This window comes from Triturus cristatus, chromosome 3_2 (assembly GCF_964204655.1).
Source record: "Triturus cristatus chromosome 3_2, aTriCri1.1, whole genome shotgun sequence".
NCBI lineage: Eukaryota > Metazoa > Chordata > Amphibia > Caudata > Salamandridae > Triturus > Triturus cristatus.
Genome location: NC_140584.1, coordinates 165123563 through 165141550, shown reverse-complemented (window position 1 = coordinate 165141550; position 17988 = coordinate 165123563). Strand labels below are relative to the sequence as shown.

At 46.1% G+C, this 17988-nt stretch overlaps 1 protein-coding gene across 4 annotated transcripts in view; it reads right to left on the bottom strand.

Moving 5' to 3' along the window:
- The window catches only part of DSCAML1 (DS cell adhesion molecule like 1), a 504760-nt gene that overhangs the window by 180444 nt on the left and 306328 nt on the right, over window positions 1-17988 (bottom strand). For all 4 annotated transcript variants that reach the window (XM_085647435.1, XM_085647434.1, XM_085647436.1 and 1 more), the window contains exons 9-11: window positions 15296-15574; window positions 1764-1883; window positions 1054-1230 (exon numbers count right to left, since the gene is read on the bottom strand). In XM_085647435.1, coding sequence (XP_085503561.1) covers window positions 1054-1230; window positions 1764-1883; window positions 15296-15574 — 576 coding nt within the window. The remainder of the gene's footprint in view (window positions 1-1053; window positions 1231-1763; window positions 1884-15295; window positions 15575-17988) is intronic.

Here is a 17988-nt window from a genome sequence, read left to right as displayed (position 1 = left end):
CCACACATACCTGAAAAAAATGACATCACTAACTCCGACCAGAGACGACCACACAAACACACACCGGAAAACGTCATCACTCACCGCCACAGGTGACGACCACACATACCTGAAAAAAATGACATCACTCACTCTGACCGGAGTCGACCACACAAACACAGACAGGAAAGGGTCATCACTCACCGCGACAGGTGACGACCTTGACCAAAGACCCAAAACATGACCTCACTTACAGAGCCAGAAGACCATCATAACTTCTAAATGACAACATCACTGCGTCAGAAGAGAACCAACAACCCCAAACATGACTTCACTCTCAGAGCCAGCTGACGCTCGGAGCTCATAGATGACGTTAGCACCAAGCCAGAGACCAAAGAGCCCAAACATGACTTCCCTCTCAGAGCCAGCTGACGATCAGAAGTGAAATGACTTTATAACTGTGCCAGACGACAACCAAAGACCCAAAACTTGACTTTCATGTCATCATCACACTCTGTTAATTTTCTCTGTTTTAATGTTGATAATCAGCCTCTTCATTCAGCCTTCCAATTCGTTTATCAGTGACTTACAATTGCTTTCTCGTTCCTGTTTTTTTCCTCATTTCCCCATTGTGGAGGCAGTATGTGTCATGACCCTGGCAGTGGTAATTCGAACTATGTGTTGGTTATTTTTGGTGGCAGCACCTTGACCAGGACCCCTCCCAGGAGCAGAGGTTTGTCATTGGAGACAAGGGGGCGGAGGGATACATTTACCCAGGAAATGGGAATAACAGAAGGAATTTGCCAATTACGTGACACATCCCACCCATCTGACCCACACAGAGACTGCCATTTTCTCTCACAGTTCTGCCAATCTTCCACTATCAAGACAAGCGTCCCCTTTCAACACTCTCTTAATGTCAAATTTCCCACAACTGGGCCTTCTGATTAAGGCCAGCGTTGTTACTGAAACAATGATCCATCCATCCTTTATCAATCGTCCCTAGTTGAGTCCCCACTCCCCTCCTGAAACTACAAGCTCAGGCCCCCAAGCCTCCAGGGCAGATTCACTCACTCTTGACGGTCAGGAACATGGCTTTGCTGATGTCGGGGCCCACGCCATTGCTGGCCTGGCATAGGTAGAATCCGATGTCCTCCTCCAGGACGTGCCGGATGAGCAGTGAGCTGTTGGGCAGGATCTGGATGCGACCTGTAAGTGGTACAGGGTGGTACTGCTGGGGATTTCCACTTCCTGGTGTGAGTTACAGAAAAGATACATGTTAGTACTGGGAGACTGGTGTCATTCATTCATTTGTGCAAGTCATTTCATCTCAGTTAACCCCTGAAACTTCTATGTTTGCATAATCTTCCCCTTACACCCACAAAGCTTTTTCCTGACTTCCGGAAATATTAGCTAGGCTAAGATGTGGCCTTATGAAGGCAAATAGCTGGTGTGCGATACATGTCAGCACTTGGTTACTCACCACTCTTGCTAAAACGTTCAATGACTTAGCATTTACAAACATGTCTGAATTCATGTAGAGGGTGATATTTCACTGAAGATGTAATTTCAAGAATTTTATTGTGTTCTGTTGCAAATGTCTCCAGTTGTGTGTGTACTTTCTCGGATTTCGTTTTATAAAAAGTGTGTGCGATTTCTGATCTGTGTTTATAATGCTCTTGATTTGCCAATTGAAACTGTTTTCAGAACACAGAGCCAGCATCTCATAGACAGCGCCTACGCATGTACTGAGGAATGATGAAGAGATAGACAGCAATACTCACCATGCGCATGCTTCCACATGACCTTTGGGGGAGGGTACCCATCCACTGAGCAGTTAAGCACCCCAGCTTTGCCATAGATGCCATCTTGGTTATTAGGCTGCACCACGAAGCGAGGGGGCACTGCAAAGGAAAAGATGAAGAATGATGTGATAATGTACAAGACATGGACAAATCAGTGACAGTAAGAGGACTGAGGAGTCAGGCGGGATGACAAGCAGGAACTTTCATCACTCAAACATGATCTTGAGGGCAGGCACAGAGCCTCCGCCCACGTGAACCACACATATACTGCCTGACTGCACGTGGTCTCCTGCTCTACCCTTACTTTAAGATTTCATTCCTTCTAAGCTCCTCTCCTACCGGACTTGTTTCACACTCAACTCTCTTTGGATTCAAGTTCCCCCTCACACGCCCTCTCACATTTTTCTCACCAGCTGTATATATAAGAAATGAATGGAAACGGCTGTTCCAAACCTTTTTAAAATTGACTCTGACCCGTGAAACACCACAATCGGTTCTCCTTTGGAGGTTTTACCGACCCGTTGCATAGCCCCTTGTAAGTGCATCTTTCCACTTGCAATTTCCTCAGATTGCATGGACAGAGATAGTGTGATTTCTTCAGTTCAAGGGCAGTGATAATTCCATGTTACCTTTACTCACCAGCTTAATCCTTGGTAGCTTTGTAAGCGATTACCTTGGATTACCAATTGGGACCGGATCAGCGCCAGTCTCATGCACATGATGAAGAAGACTTATTGACACATCAAGTAATACATGGTGAGTGCGCTACTCCCATTTATTCTGTTTCCATTTGGTGGAACCTTTTTGTTGATTCTTGTCATTCAATCAGTTACGACCTTCATTTATAGATGCCTTGACAAGATTTCCACCTTTTCTCTATCCAGGACTGGAGGAGTTTATTTTGCTACTACCCTGTGAGTCTCGGCATGACACTGTTCTTATCTATATCCTATTTTTCAAGCACACACATCTAAACAATCTTTCCCCTCTTCCCATTTAGGCTGTCACACTGTGTTTCGTTTTTGTCCTGATGAAGACCCTACCTGATGACCCTATAATACAGACACTTGGGTCGAAACGTCGACATACTACTCACTCATCTCCTCAGTCATTGTGACTAAGTGTTGAAATTTCAGGTTACTGCTTGAACTAGATATTTGGGCAGAGAGCTAAATATATATTTTTACCATGTTATGTCATTTATATACTTATGTTTTGGCTGTCCGTTTTTTCACTTTTTCACCTCATATCACATCAGTTACTAATTAACACTCACTTTGTTTATATCTGTTGTATGACAGTCTGTTTAGCAACAAAAATAAATATATAATAAAGGGAAAACTATATATCTAAATCTAAAAAGCTGAGTTGTGTGTTTGAGGTAAAGAACTGCTTACTATTTGAAATCTACTGTTACTCTAAAGGAATTATTGTCTCCCACTGAACTTTTTTGTAGACTATAACAACAATACCCAGGTTCTGAGGAACAGAGGGTCACCCCACTGACTTTAATAGTACTACCCTTACTTTCAGCATAGTACTTTTGTTCCACTTAGTTGCCTTGGTCCTTTTCAAAGCAGTTTTTTCTTTTGTGTCCTAGCAGCTGAAGGCTTTTCCATGCAAATGATGCTTGAAATCCTGTGTTTCATGCTCTGCTGTGAACCATGGGATAAAAATGCCAAAAGCAAAGGTCCTTGTGGAGAATAAAATGTTAACTTCACTTCACCATGTGTGATCTCTCCCTTCCAAATGAAGTATTGTTAAATCTTCCTATTCACTTCAGCCCAGGTCATCTGCAATGCAGGGACTGGACCAGAAAGGTCCCCTGCATGGGTCTGTATAACCCCCACCCCGGTGCATGCCACACTTGTGGAAAGAGTGTGAAAGTCTCTGTAGATGTTTTATTTTTTCACTTCCATAAATAACACAACAATGTATATTTACTCATGTGTAATGCTTTCAGACGCCCGAGTCTGGGTTTGAGGTCAGGAGGGGTATCTAAAGTGCACCTTTTGTTTTGAGAGTGAGTACTGTCCTCTCACTTAACTGAGGGGGTTGATAGTGGTGGCCGCATCCAGATATACTGGAATGGATAAGCCCCTTTTATCTATCGCCTTTAGAGGCAGAGATGCCTGCTACCCTCCAGTGTTACAAGGCCTCCTCCTTGAAGTGAGCCCAGTCACTATAGCTAGAGGGAGGTGGGGGACTCGTCTATAGACTCTTGCATCTTCCCGCTTCCATTCTCCCCAGGCAGTTTTGTGTAGTAGCTGGGTGGGTATGCCGCTCTTTCATTTGTGCTTTTGTTTCGCACTATGTGTCAAAGCACTGCAAATTCCACCCCTAAATACAAAGAAGAACTATGGAATTTCCATCTGCGTCTTCCTGTCAGGTATGAACATGGTGTAGGAACTCTACATCAGTGTGCAAGGATATTCTTGAAAAGGAAGGCAACCCAGCAGCCCTGAAGTATTTGCCTGCGAGCTCCCTCGCTAAGTCAGGAACAGACATGGGGTCCTGAATTCTGTCAGAAGTGCTACTTGATTATGTCCTTGAGGGAGAAAGCCAACTACTGTGGGAAGAGGTGCCAGAATGACACATCAACAGGAGCAAATGCTGTCCAGGCCAGATCAGAGACCTGCTGAGGAAGCTTTGCAGAGGGAAGGCTAGATGGGAGATGATTCCTACAAGGAACTGGGATGAGCATCCTCCATCCCTGAAGATCACAGTGTGTCCCTGGTTGCCTACAACAGGACCTACGCTTGCTTGGTCCCTCCCTCTGCCTGGTCTAGGAGTGCTCGGTGGCATTACTAGTGAGTATTAAACTGCAAAACCCCACAAACCTCATATAAATTTGCTGCCAAGCAGTTGCATAGATATACCTTTTTAGCCCAGTTCTTGGTCCCTGCCACATCGTCCATGTCTCTGTGGGCGTCCATGTGCATGATAACCTGGCACTAAGTTAATCGAGGTGTTCAATGCCATAAGCCTTTGAAATTGTAGGCTTTGATGCAGTCTTGCAATGTTCAGCCATTTTCGAAAGAGTGTGGAACTTTCATTCTGGGCCCCTGTCAAGGCTGGACAGCCTGTGTACTGCCACTAGGGCACACCATTACCTCTCCATCGAGGACTCCATCTCATCTGAGATCTCGCCCACCCCATTTTTGAGGAGTGTCTTCGTGTGTGCTGGGGTGAGCGCACCACTTTGTCTGGGTGGACGAAAGTGGGCCTGAAGAAGTGGCACTGAGACCCCTGAGAGCAGGGCAAGGCTTGGAGGTGGACATGGGAGGCTGTGAAGCGCCCATGATTCCATTCCGCTTGTGTGCAGGTAGCAAGACAGAGGCCTACTGGTGAAGACGCCACCCCATTTAAGGGCTTTGTGATCCTCAGATCACACGGAAAACATGAGAGAAATCAAGAGGAGCCTGAAAGTGATCTCAGTGGCTCTCAGGAGGAGATCCTCCCACAGATCTTTTGCTAAAGGCCTGATAGTATCATAAGATATACTGTGTCCAAGCACATAGGCAGAGGCTTGTTCTCTGTAAAGACCCTGTGTTAAAACCAGCAGACTGAAAATGTTTACTGTATAAAGATTTTTACATTGTTTTATTTTCTCCATGTGCATTTGTTTCTGTGTCATGAGTAGCTGTGTGTTTAATAAGGTACTCTTCTTTAAAAAAAAAAAAAAGGCACTGACTGGACATTGATTTACAGATATTATATTATGCTAAGTTCTGCGTCTCTCGACCACAGCATCCCCTGAGTAAGCCTTGGATATCTCCGAGTCAAGCTTCCTGAAGGGTGAGTGCTAAAGGGATCTACTTGGCAGTCTGCTTGGGGTCAAACAATGAAGTGGACGCTGGTACCAAAAGTAAAGGACTACTAGCAACCCCATTTAAAGCCAATGACCCTTGACTGACACGGAGACCCTCATCCCCTGATCCCTTGAACTAGTAACCACAGCAGAACAGAAGACATACGGGATGGAAACAACTCCTCCATTTGAGGATTCATTACAAATGTGTACACGTGTTTTCTTCACAAAAGGGTGAGTATTCAGTCACCACCTAGACCTATTGAATGAAGGATCTCTCAAAACAATGCCACCTCTTCCTTCACTTCTTGTAGAAAATACTCCTACATTGTTAAACAGGTCTTCGACCGACTTCAAGAACAGTAAGCCAGGAAAACAGATGAAAAAACACGCAATGGGAACAGCTTGTTCACAAAATGCATTTGAGTGAAGTACACAAAGAAGGGAATTTGTGGGGTGCCTACACAAAGAAACGCAATGCGGGCTCTTCTTTCAATTCAGAATATCGCAAGAAACATATTACTTACCTGTAACTATATGTTTTCAGATTGATATATGTTATGGTATCAGATTTTTTGCGTCATCCTGTGGCCTACTGTGTGGGTACGACATTTTAAGAGGTTTGCAGTAAAGTAAAAAAAATTGGGAAGCTCTTGAATGTGTATCTGTGATTCAATCCAGACATGAATTGGAAACCCAAAATAGACTATTTCATATGCTTCCCCAAGCAACTATGCCCACTCCTACTCGTAGGTACCACATTAATCTCCCAGTTTGCTACTAAGGCCAAAACTAGGGGTTATCAGTAGGGGTGGGCGGAATTTGCGAAAGCGACTTTTGCAAATTATCGCGAAAATGTTAAAAATCTCCGCAAACAAGCGGAAATATCGCGAAGATGCGGAAGTTTTTTTCCCGCCCGTTCGCGATATTTTCTGCATGGTTGCGGGTCGCTAACTTACCCCTGCGGTTGCTCGCGGGCGCGGCCATCTTGTTTTCAGTTGTCTCGCAGTACATGATCGCGAGAAGAAAGACGTGATCGCGCGACGCATGACGTCACTGCGGACGCGAACTGTCGCGAGACAGCGCAAATGGCTAAAACAATACAACATCTCATGGAGAACGCGACCGGATCGGGAAAACTTGTCGGCGAACGCGGGGATTCAGGTAAGGCGATCGCGCGCGCGTGAGAATGTATTATTTTACAGCGCGAGCAAGAACCAAATTATCGCAAAGCTGCGGAATGCGGAAATTTTGACATTTCCGCGCTCTCCACGGAACGCGGAAATGCCAAATTATCGCAAATTCCGCGAACGGAACGGAAATTTTGCCCAGGCCTAGTTATCAGTTAGCAAAATATGCACTAAACAAACCCTAAAGATACATTTATAGAACCTGATTACGAGTGGGCCGGTAAATTCAGACCCGCAGCTAAAGTCCTGGTAAAAAACGGATTGATATTACGAGTTCGGCTGTATTTAACGCATTTGCTAATTATCGGATGCGTTAAATACCTCAGTCGTCGTTACATTTTGGCAGGTTAAACCTGCTGAAATTTAACAGGGGAAACTATAAGGTATTTACCATACCATGCAGATTTGGGCGCGTTAAACACCAAGATCCGCATGTTATTCCCCACAAACTCGTGATAGGTGTTATTTATCACACACAATAAATATCATACCCAGAGGTATAATTATTTATGATATGCGATAAATAACACCTAAACTCGTGATCAGGCCCATAATGTTCTGTTCTCTTCTTTGCAGTCTGTACTGCCAAATGCACTCAAGGCATGAATCGACCTCTTGTCTGCCAAGCACAGCAAATATGCCAACATTGTCTAGATATTCAAGAGTATTTTGAGGTTTCTCACCTCATAACCTACATCTCAACTGCCTTTCAGCCAATCTACACTTAATTTTTATACACTACTCAGAGATCCACCAATCAATGGAAGTTACAAATGCCACCCTCCACCCTACACAAAACTATTCTAATTCAATGTATGCCACTTTCCCTACACCCATTGCTTGCAACCTTCAGGTTCATAATGTCAGGCAACAGCTTCCTTCTTAGCGTCTGCCTCTACTCTGTCGAACTTCCTGCGAATGAACAGCATTTTACCACCATCAGCCTTACCAGATCAACCTTCCCAGATCTACTTCCACATCCCTCTTATGGCAATAAATGGACCGAGCCACAGTGCACAGCAGGGCCCTGCAAAGTTTCTACAACTTCTGTCCAGATCTGTCTCCTCCCCATCTTACATCCTTTTTAGGTCTCGCCTGAGCCAGCGCGGATGCGTGTGCTTTTTTTTTAATCACTTGCTATTGGGCTTTGCATGCTTCTTTCTAAGAAAGACAGCACGCAATTGGCCCACAGCGGGTGCATGTCCTGCCTTCTCTGTTCTCTGGCCTAGGGTGCTCAGGAGCGAGCATCTGCGCCATCTATTTCCAATTATCGCGGCCGTTAATTGGAAACAGATGGCGGTCTTCTCCTGCAGCGGCGGGCACAAGCGCGCTTGTGCGCGCACCACTTCCAGGCTTGTTTATAGTTTCAAACCCTTCACATAAAGGACGCCGTGCCCCCCCCCCTCCCTTCTGACATTCATCTTGTCACCGCTCTGTTTCCTATAAAGGTTTCAGTCCGTGACTCAGCATGTGGAAATATCATGCCCTCTGCGGTCGCTTGTCAGTCCCCTCCACTACCACCCTCTTCATCTGATGTACTGGCCAGACCCTTCCAAAAGCACACCCCGATATTCAAAACCTCTGTAGCTCCCTGACGCCAACATGCCACCATCTCTTCCCGTCACCGCCGTCCCTGTCTTGTCAGTTCACCATTCCGTGTGAATCAGTGCTTCCTAAAGTTTTTGGGAGGTGACCAGTGTAAGTAAAGGAGAACTCCACCTCCAGTCCCCCCTCCCTACCCTGGCACCTCACCGCCTTCTAAATTTTTCAATATGTGACCTCAAGTGCCCAGAAAGAGGAATCTACCTCCTTCTCCCCACTCCACTCTAACCACTCTCCTGCTAAACTTCCACGCAACTTCACTGCTTCCTAAAGTTTCAAGCACATGACAAATTGCAGGGAAAAGATAACCTTCCTCACCCCTTCTCCTTTCTGTTACCCTTTCCACCTTCCAATATCCCTTCCACACTACCTCACTGCTCCTTAAAGTTTCCGGCACCTGACAAAATGCAGGGAAAAGGAACTTTTCAGCCCATCGCCCCTTCTCCCCAGTTTTACTCTTCCCACCCTCTTATTCCCTCCCCAGGCTACCTCTCTGATCCCTAAAGTTGCATGCACACAACAAAGTGTAGGGCAAGGAGAACATGCCCGCCTCTCCATCCCTTCTCCTCCACTCTACTCCTCCCATCCTCCAGCTACCTACCTCACTGCTCCCTAAAACTGTCGGTACATAAACAAAGTGCAGAGGAGGGACAATTGTCTTTTTCTATCTTCTCCCCACTCATGTTTCCCCACAGATCTTCAACAAACCAGTCCATGCCTACCTTCTGTAATGCCTTACACCCACTCTTTTTTTTGTTGCAGTTTTATATAGCGCGAACTCGACCCAAAGGTATCAGAGCGCTTTACATGAGCACCAGTTGCATTACAGACGGACAAATTCATTTTTTAGACACGGGAAGATTAAGTGATTTGCCCAGAATCACAGGATGCTCAAGCCTCCTGCCACACTCAAGCCCAGTTTCCCATTCCCAGCTTCAAAGTAGGCCACTATAGCCAATAAGCCACATCGTCTTTTACTACCTCGTCTCATCCCCAGCATCACTGCTTGGTAAAGTTGGAGGCTCGTGGCTCTAAAGTGCAGGATTGGGAGACCTGCTTTCTTCGCCTGCCCGTATAATTTATTTCCATATATTGTTGGGTGCTGCATAGCACCTTGGCTAACATTTATATATAGCGCAATAGGATTTAACATGTTCGGCGCCTTGCCGTCGATTGACTAGCTGCCCGTCTCTCATCCCTGGTTAAACAAGAGTACCCGGTCAGGAGGGGGTACTAGGCACCCAGCGTTTACAAAAGAATAACGGAATGAGGTGAGTGAAGGGCAACTTCCATATTTGTAGAAAGTCCAAGGATAAATAAGGATGAGAGCTGCAACATAAGGCAGGCTGCAGAAGCCAAAGAGGGCTTTGGTTCCGGGTCGCGACTCCATATGCCGTGCCGCTTCTCTTCCATCAAATTGAAGAGTTCCGGGCGAAAGTTTGCACAAATACATAGTGTGAATCAGTGCTTCCTAAAGTTTTTGGGAGGTGACCAGTGTAAGTAAAGGAGAACTCCACCTCCAGTCCCCCCTCCCTACCCTGGCACCTCACCGCCTTCTAAATTTTTCAATATGTGACCTCAAGTGCCCAGAAAGAGGAATCTACCTCCTTCACCCCACTCCACTCTAACCACTCTCCTGCTAAACTTCCACGCAACTTCACTGCTTCCTAAAGTTTCAAGCACATGACAAATTGCAGGGAAAAGATAACCTTCCTCACCCCTTCTCCTTTCTGTTACCCTTTCCACCTTCCAATATCCCTTCCACACTACCTCACTGCTCCTTAAAGTTTCCGGCACCTGACAAAATGCAGGGAAAAGGAACTTTTCAGCCCATCGCCCCTTCTCCCCAGTTTTACTCTTCCCACCCTCTTATTCCCTCCCCAGGCTACCTCTCTGATCCCTAAAGTTGCATGCACACAACAAAGTGTAGGGCAAGGAGAACATGCCCGCCTCTCCATCCCTTCTCCTCCACTCTACTCCTCCCATCCTCCAGCTACCTACCTCACTGCTCCCTAAAACTGTCGGTACATAAACAAAGTGCAGAGGAGGGACAATTGTCCTTTTCTATCTTCTCCCCACTCATGTTTCCCCACAGATCTTCAACAAACCAGTCCATGCCTACCTTCTGTAATGCCTTACACCCACTCTTTTTTTTGTTGCAGTTTTATATAGCGCGAACTCGACCCAAAGGTATCAGAGCGCTTTACATGAGCACCAGTTGCATTACAGACGGACAAATTCATTTTTTAGACACGGGAAGATTAAGTGATTTGCCCAGAATCACAGGATGCTCAAGCCTCCTGCCACACTCAAGCCCAGTTTCCCATTCCCAGCTTCAAAGTAGGCCACTATAGCCAATAAGCCACATCGTCTTTTACTACCTCGTCTCATCCCCAGCATCACTGCTTGGTAAAGTTGGAGGCTCGTGGCTCTAAAGTGCAGGATTGGGAGACCTGCTTTCTTCGCCTGCCCGTATAATTTATTTCCATATATTGTTGGGTGCTGCATAGCACCTTGGCTAACATTTATATATAGCGCTATAGGATTTAACATTTTCGGCGCCTTGCCGTCGATTGACTAGCTGCCCGTCTCTCATCCCTGGTTAAACATGAGTACCCGGTCAGGAGGGGGTGCTAGGCACCCAGCGTTTACAAAACAATAACGGAATGAGGTGAGGGAAGGGCAACTTCCATATTTGTAGAAAGTCCAAGGATAAATAAGGATGAGAGCTGCAACATAAGGCAGGCTGCAGAAGCCAAAGAGGGCTTCGGTTCCGGGTCGCGACCCCATATGCCGTGCCGCTTCTCTTCCATCAAATTGAAGAGTTCCGGGCGAAAGTTTGCACAAATACATAGTAGACAGAGGGGGTGGAGAGTTAAGACACGATGGGCATGGGAAACACTGAGTGGGGTGACCCCTTGTAAAAACAAGCATTGGCATAGCCAATAGGTCTCGCCTTTGGGACCTTATAAGTGTTTAGCCATGCAACAGTTGATGTTGTTGCACAAAGGATATTGCGCTGGATAACTAAACACTTATAAGGTCCCAAAAGCGAGACCTATTGGCTATGCCAGTGCTTGTTTCCTTTACAATCAAACCAAGTTCCATCATGAAGCTAACAGTGGTTCATCATCCTAGCATCTTCCCTCTACATCTCCTTGATATTCAAGGTTCTCTCGCTCCAAATCTGGCACACTCTCACCCACACCTGCAAGATAAACTGCCTTATGCACCTTAAAAATTGCCCTCTAATAGGCCTCAAACTCCAACTGCTTCAAGTACACCTGCCTTTCTGTCGTGGTTGGGCTCCTTCTATCTCAGAGAATATGCAATAAGCCTGATGGGAGAAATGGGAACTGCCTCTCTGGCCGGAACCAGGAAGCACACAGGCTCCCTCCCCTAAGCCAATCACAATGCTGCAATACAGCGTTGTGACTGGTCTGAGCACCGTGGCTCGGCGTTCAGACGGGGAATGGGAGGATTGGCATGTTCCCCACCAGGCTGTGTAATGCAGCCTGGTGGGGCACATGCAAAGTGCTTAGGACAGTGTCATGCACACTTTTGAGAGCAGCAACCACTCCTCCTCCCGGACGTCATGGGAGCCCAGCCCTGCCCCGCCCAGCCTTTCTGACAATAACAATAATAAAAACAGAAATAACTTCTGATATTATCATTTTATTTTTAATTTTAAACTGCTTCAAGAGCAGTGGGGAGATGCTCCTCTGCCTTAGCGGACGAGCCGCCACTGTCCAACATAGATTGCAGAGGGCCAGATCAGAATAACCACTGACTGTGTACATAAAAACCCCTGTTTGTGCACTGTAAATTGATCTAATATGTACAGCCTGAAAATCTAACATGGATCAGCCCTCCAGGGACTACTGTGGACCACTGCACTGTAGAACATCCTATCCTTTCATCTGGTTAAAAGACATTCCTTGAAGAGGCAGTGAACACCACCCTAAAATACGACAGCAATGTTTGAGCGGCCCATGTGGGGACCCTACAAATAAGGGGGTGCTATTAGTATCGCCGATACTGTGGATATTCTTAACTGCTTCACAACCTGTGGGATCAGGGGCGTGGGTGGGAACATTTAAGAACCAACGCCCTGCTGAGGGATCAACTGTCAATTGTCCCACAGTGCCCTGACTCTGGACTCCATTCTGGGACAGCTGAAGGACACAGCTGACAATTTTCGTTCTCTCATTATAAATGCATGCAGTTCTGGATTTCCCCACTCATTCAAATAAGTTTTCACTTCTCTTTTGCTTAGTTCCCCTTGCAGGACGTGGTGACTTTTGCTTCCGTTTGTCTGGGTGCATGAGCGCAAGTAAGTGCTTCTCGGTGTGCGTGTTAGATCTGGTCCTGGTGTGTGCCCCGATGTCAGAAGCATTTCTTGAATGCTTCCCTAGGGATACTTCTCTCGTCATGCTCCAAAAACCAGGGAGACAGCAAGTCATACAGATTCACTATACAGTACCAACATGATGTTACCCTCCCCGATCTGCACCATTGGGTTACTTTATAGCATTTCAAAGCCTTGGGAGCTAAGCCTGTTGTCTTCAAGTGTGGGATGTATCAGGATTAACATGCCTGATCTATCATTTGTGTACTCTAACCTACTAAGTTCCCATCTGCAGTGCTGCTGGGCTCCTTGGTCTCCAATCCTCAATGTCTTTCCCATGTCAGACTCTATATGTTGGTTCTACAATGGTAAAGGCTTTATTATCATAAATGCAACAACCCCTGGATCTGACCAGCCACCTGGAGACTGCCCATCAATCGTCAATCCACTGCTGGAGTGTTCTCCAGTGTGCCCTGGTAAAAGGCAGGAAGCATGTTCCTCTCATTCCTTACTGCTTTACCACCTCCCTCTCTGTAAGGATTTCACACTCAACCATTAGCCGCCCAACCACTGCTGGTCCTATCTAGTGTGACTTGGCAATGAGTAGGAGATAGACGCATGAAGCTATTAACGCTCAAGATATCTTGATCATTCCCCTCTGTCAGAACTTCACCTAGTAATGTTGAGTCTGGATCTTGACAAATTGCATACTGGGAAAATTTCAGGGCTCCATGACTTCAGAAACATTGAGAACGAGAGGATGGTATTCAGCCAGTTGACTGAAGAAGTATGTTATTGCTGCTAGTAAATGAGTCGAGAATACATCTGGCGGAGAGAATCTCCACTCAAGGTTCTGCTGGTGGCAGCAAGACATTGAAAGCACACTCATTGCTTGCTGCAATTGAATGCAATCTATTAGGGGTTTCTTAGTAGCCCTTACTCTATATTACCCTCTTATTTCTTTTCTTTGTTAATTTTATTCCTTTTTTTCCTAAAAAAATGACACTATAAAGCCTTATATGTATAAAGACCTGGTAAATGACTATAAGAGTTCAAGTTAGGAGGTTAACATGTTGATGAAAGGTCACGGAACAGCAAAGGATCTGGGAAGACTAGGGACTGGTGCCTACCACTAGACGTCAAGAGCCTCTCAAGCGATTGTCACATGATCTCATTGGCTGAACCATCTGAAGCCTATGTAAGTTTGATGAATTGTGATTTCCATTGAAATCTGTTCTATGTCCTTAAGACTGCCCTGGGAAAACACTGCTTCTCACTAAGGGGTTTCAGTCAGCCCAACACTGCCTGCGCTGTGCACAGCGACTCGACACAGCCAACCAAAAAGGCTCACTCACACCAAGCAAGCAACCAAAATGATTCTTCCTTGCAAGTAATTGGTGTCAGCCAATTAAAAGGTTTTTCTCCTTCTCAGGCATCTGTTCAGCCACCTACACAAACAAGTCAGACGGAAGGATTATAGAGCCCAGAACACCTCCTGCCAAGACTTGATGGGGATGCCAGCGGCATTAAAATCTCTTCTGCTTATGACAAGCTAAGGCCTAAAGGTGTTGAAAAGGGAGCCTGTGATTTGAAAGTATTGACATTTGGCACAGCTGACAAAATCAAAACCAAGAGGGTATTGTTGCAAAGTCGAGAGCAATATAGATCTATTTACAGTTACTTTAACTATTTACAAAGTTGATTCTGACATGCACCATCATTTTGAAAGAAGGAATTGAGTCCTAGGGAGTACTGGCTCTGTTGCATGAAGGGGTTCCAAAAATACCATTCTAGTTTTCAATTTGTTTAGAAGCAGTAACAGTCCAAGTTGCCTGAGACTGTATAGATAGGCTGTAAAACTGGTGGTGGCAACATCAGAACGGAGACGGATCACCAATAAGATTAAAAGGATGTATGCACCTACTAACCACCAAGTCCCAAGACAAACAAGCCCTACCTGTGACTTCATAAAATACCTTAACAACAGAGGCAACACTCATAAGGAAGCAAGCCACATGATGTGTTAGTGATGGCTTGGACGTATTTTGGAAACATTTCTGATGCACACAAGAGATAGGAAAGCACTATATTGTCGCAATACCAATACAATACAATAACATACTCCGCTTGCAAAAAAAACAGATTCACTCTACGGCATAGCTTGGTGTAGCTTGCAATAAGCAGAACATTTTAATACTCTTTGGTAGGTTCACAATGTTAAATCAACCTAAAAGTCCTAATGAACTCATAATCTGATTCCCTCTTCTGCGTCACCCTCAGGGACTGTTCCAGATGGACTCATAGGAAGACGATTCAGCTAGAGGTGCACATTACAAAACAAAAAACACAATAAAACAGGAGGTACACAGAGCCAATCAGAATTCTGCTGGCCTTCAAATGATTGCACACAGCCAATGAGTTTGTACTAATTATTAGATCAATTGCAGATAGCCAACCACAATACTCCTATGATCAATGTGAATGTACCCAATGAATTACAAGGGTCCTATTCACTCATGCCATTGCAATCATGCAGACGTGGCACACGGAGAAGCCTTACCTCGCACAACGAGCTGCCGCTCCCGGCTGACGGTTGCAGCTGCGTTGCTGGCAATGCATGTGTAGTTGCCATTGTGTTTGAGGGACACACTGGATATCTGCAGGGAGCTCATGAACTCCTTGGACTCAATGGTGACCCCTGACCCAGAAATGATCACCTGCCCGTCCTTCCTCCAGGTGATCCGGATGGGCATATCCCCCGAAGACACCACACATGGGATGTAGAGCAACTGGCCGATGGATGCTGGTGGGAACTCGAAGGGCTGGATAAGAGGTGGGACTGTCAGAAACAAGGAAAGGGATGAAAAGAGAGTAGATTAAAAGTTACTCAGTACCATGATGAAATGCAACTCTGACCAAGGGACTCCAGTCAGAACCAAGTAATATGCATACTTAACAACCAATCATGGGAGGGCACACCGAAGCAATCAGTACCGGTCCCTCAGAGCGAACCACTGCAGATCCCCAAGAACCAAGGACTCCAAGCTCTACTGAAGCAACCAGTGCTCGCCTTTACTGGGAGATTGCTGCAGGCCCCTCAATATCAAAGAGACAGGAGTGCTTACCAAAGACCCGAGCTTCACAGTCTGCGTAAAACTAGCCCTTTTCTGAAATATCAGTGTACCTTAGGGGCAGGTCTTTGCATACCCGAGTCTGTATGATCTGTGCTTACTTTGTGTTAACTCAGCAGTTACTTGAGAGATCGATCTGCTGTCCGATGCCTGACCCCAGAAGAGCTTCCACCTGTAGGACAACTCATCTGTGCAAGGCCTAAACCTGTGACAGCTACACAACCTGAAGGATCCTCTCTGCTGTCTGAGGTCTGAACCTAAGAATTCAACCTAACCTTAAAGATTGCTCCACTCTCCGAGATCGGAGTCTGCGAGATCTCTGTAACGTGCGAGATAGATTTGCTCTCTGGAGCGGAGAGTCAGTGCCAGGCTTATGCCTTTCTGCTCGACAACTGTTTTTTTGGTAATTTTACCAGTTAAGTGGTACCAGCTTGGCAGTGCAGCCTGCAAGGTACAACAAAGCCCAACTCGCTACCTCCACCCTCCCACCACACAGAAACACACAAGTCTAAACCTGGAGAGCTGTGTAAACTGAGCAATAGCTCAGCTGTCAGGAAACTGGGCTTTTATGATCTGGCTAACATACAGTATAGCTCTGCCCTCTGAGAGGTGAGCCTGTGAGACCTGTGCTACTCGAGTGACAGCTCTGTTGTCTCAGACTCGAGAGGGGCGAATATTTGCAGCCTAAAAGCCGGCAGCTCACTCAATCGGGTTTAATCACTCCCCTGCTGCCAATCAATTATTGATAGCGGGTTGATGCTTTTAGCGTGTTCAGTGAGCTTTGCGAGGCCCCTGGGCATCAGTCTTTAAAAGCCCACAAAAACACTAGTATAGCACTGGGAGGTGAGGCGGGTACAGGTCAGGCACTTAAGAGTCCATGTTTACAAGGAAAACCTGTGATTTTGGGGATGATGAGGGATATTGATCCATGCCTGGGTCAGCGGGGAGCGGGGTAAGCAAGAATGGATGGGTTACACAGCCTGCCACTACCAGGACTGGATGAAGCGGGGCTACAAACCCTGTCAATGCAGGACTGGGCGGCACAGCGGGCATAGCCTGGGGTACAATCTGCTATTAGAACTAGTAGAACTAGGGTTCCATCTATGAGCCATCAGTCATTTATCAGAAGCAGGCTTTGAGGAAGTTATGGACTGTTTCCTCTAGGAGAGAGTCTGCTCTGCCCTGCTCTGCCTCCTGCAGCCTATACGTGGCAAAGACTATCCAAACCCCAGAAAAGGGGGGGCGAGAAAGGGCTAACCATTTTCTGGACTGGGACAGGGCATACTGTGAGGGAAACAGATGGCTGGTGTGTCTAGGTAAGGGGCGAAGGGGGCTCATGACAAGCCTGGAGCCAAAGCTGGGACAAAAGACCTCTACTTGGCCATAGAAAAAGTTGTACCACAATCTCCACCTTTCAACACAAGCTGCACAACAGCGCAGCTTAGGGCTTCTGAAATAAGGCACCCCCCAACCTTGAAGAAGATTGCTGCTGCCCCTCGTAACGTAACATAACATGTGTTTTTGTAAAGCGCACGTTCACCCAGAAGGGTATCTTGGCGCTGAATAACATGTTTATTGTTACCCAACACAATGGTACTCATTTTATCGACCTCAGAAGGATGAAACGCTGAATGGAACCTCAGAGATTTGAACCTGTGACCATGAGGTCAAATACCAGCCCCTACATTGGACGCATTAGCTCACTAAGCCACCAGACCCGGCTCGTAGACAGTGATGAAGCGCCTTGTGGTACTGGCACTAAATTGTAGTTCAGGGCTATAGCGGAATTCACCTGCATCCCTAGTGGGGAGCTGCCTAGACACCCTTTCAGTAAAACCTCAGTCAGGTCCCAAGAACCGGGGTAATTTCTTATTTTCATAAATATTTGTCGGACATGTGTGTGCTTGTTTGTGCTTCTGTTGGACTGGGACAGAAAGTATGCCAGGAATCAAAATAAAATTGGCTCCAATTAGTAACTCGCATAGCTTAAAAAGCGTGTGTTGGGGACTGGATGCATTTGTGTAATATTTATGGCAATATTATGAAAATCAAAGGTAAAATCCGGCCCACAACACCATAAAAGAGGCCCAAAAACAACCAAAGGGATGTCTTACACACTGGC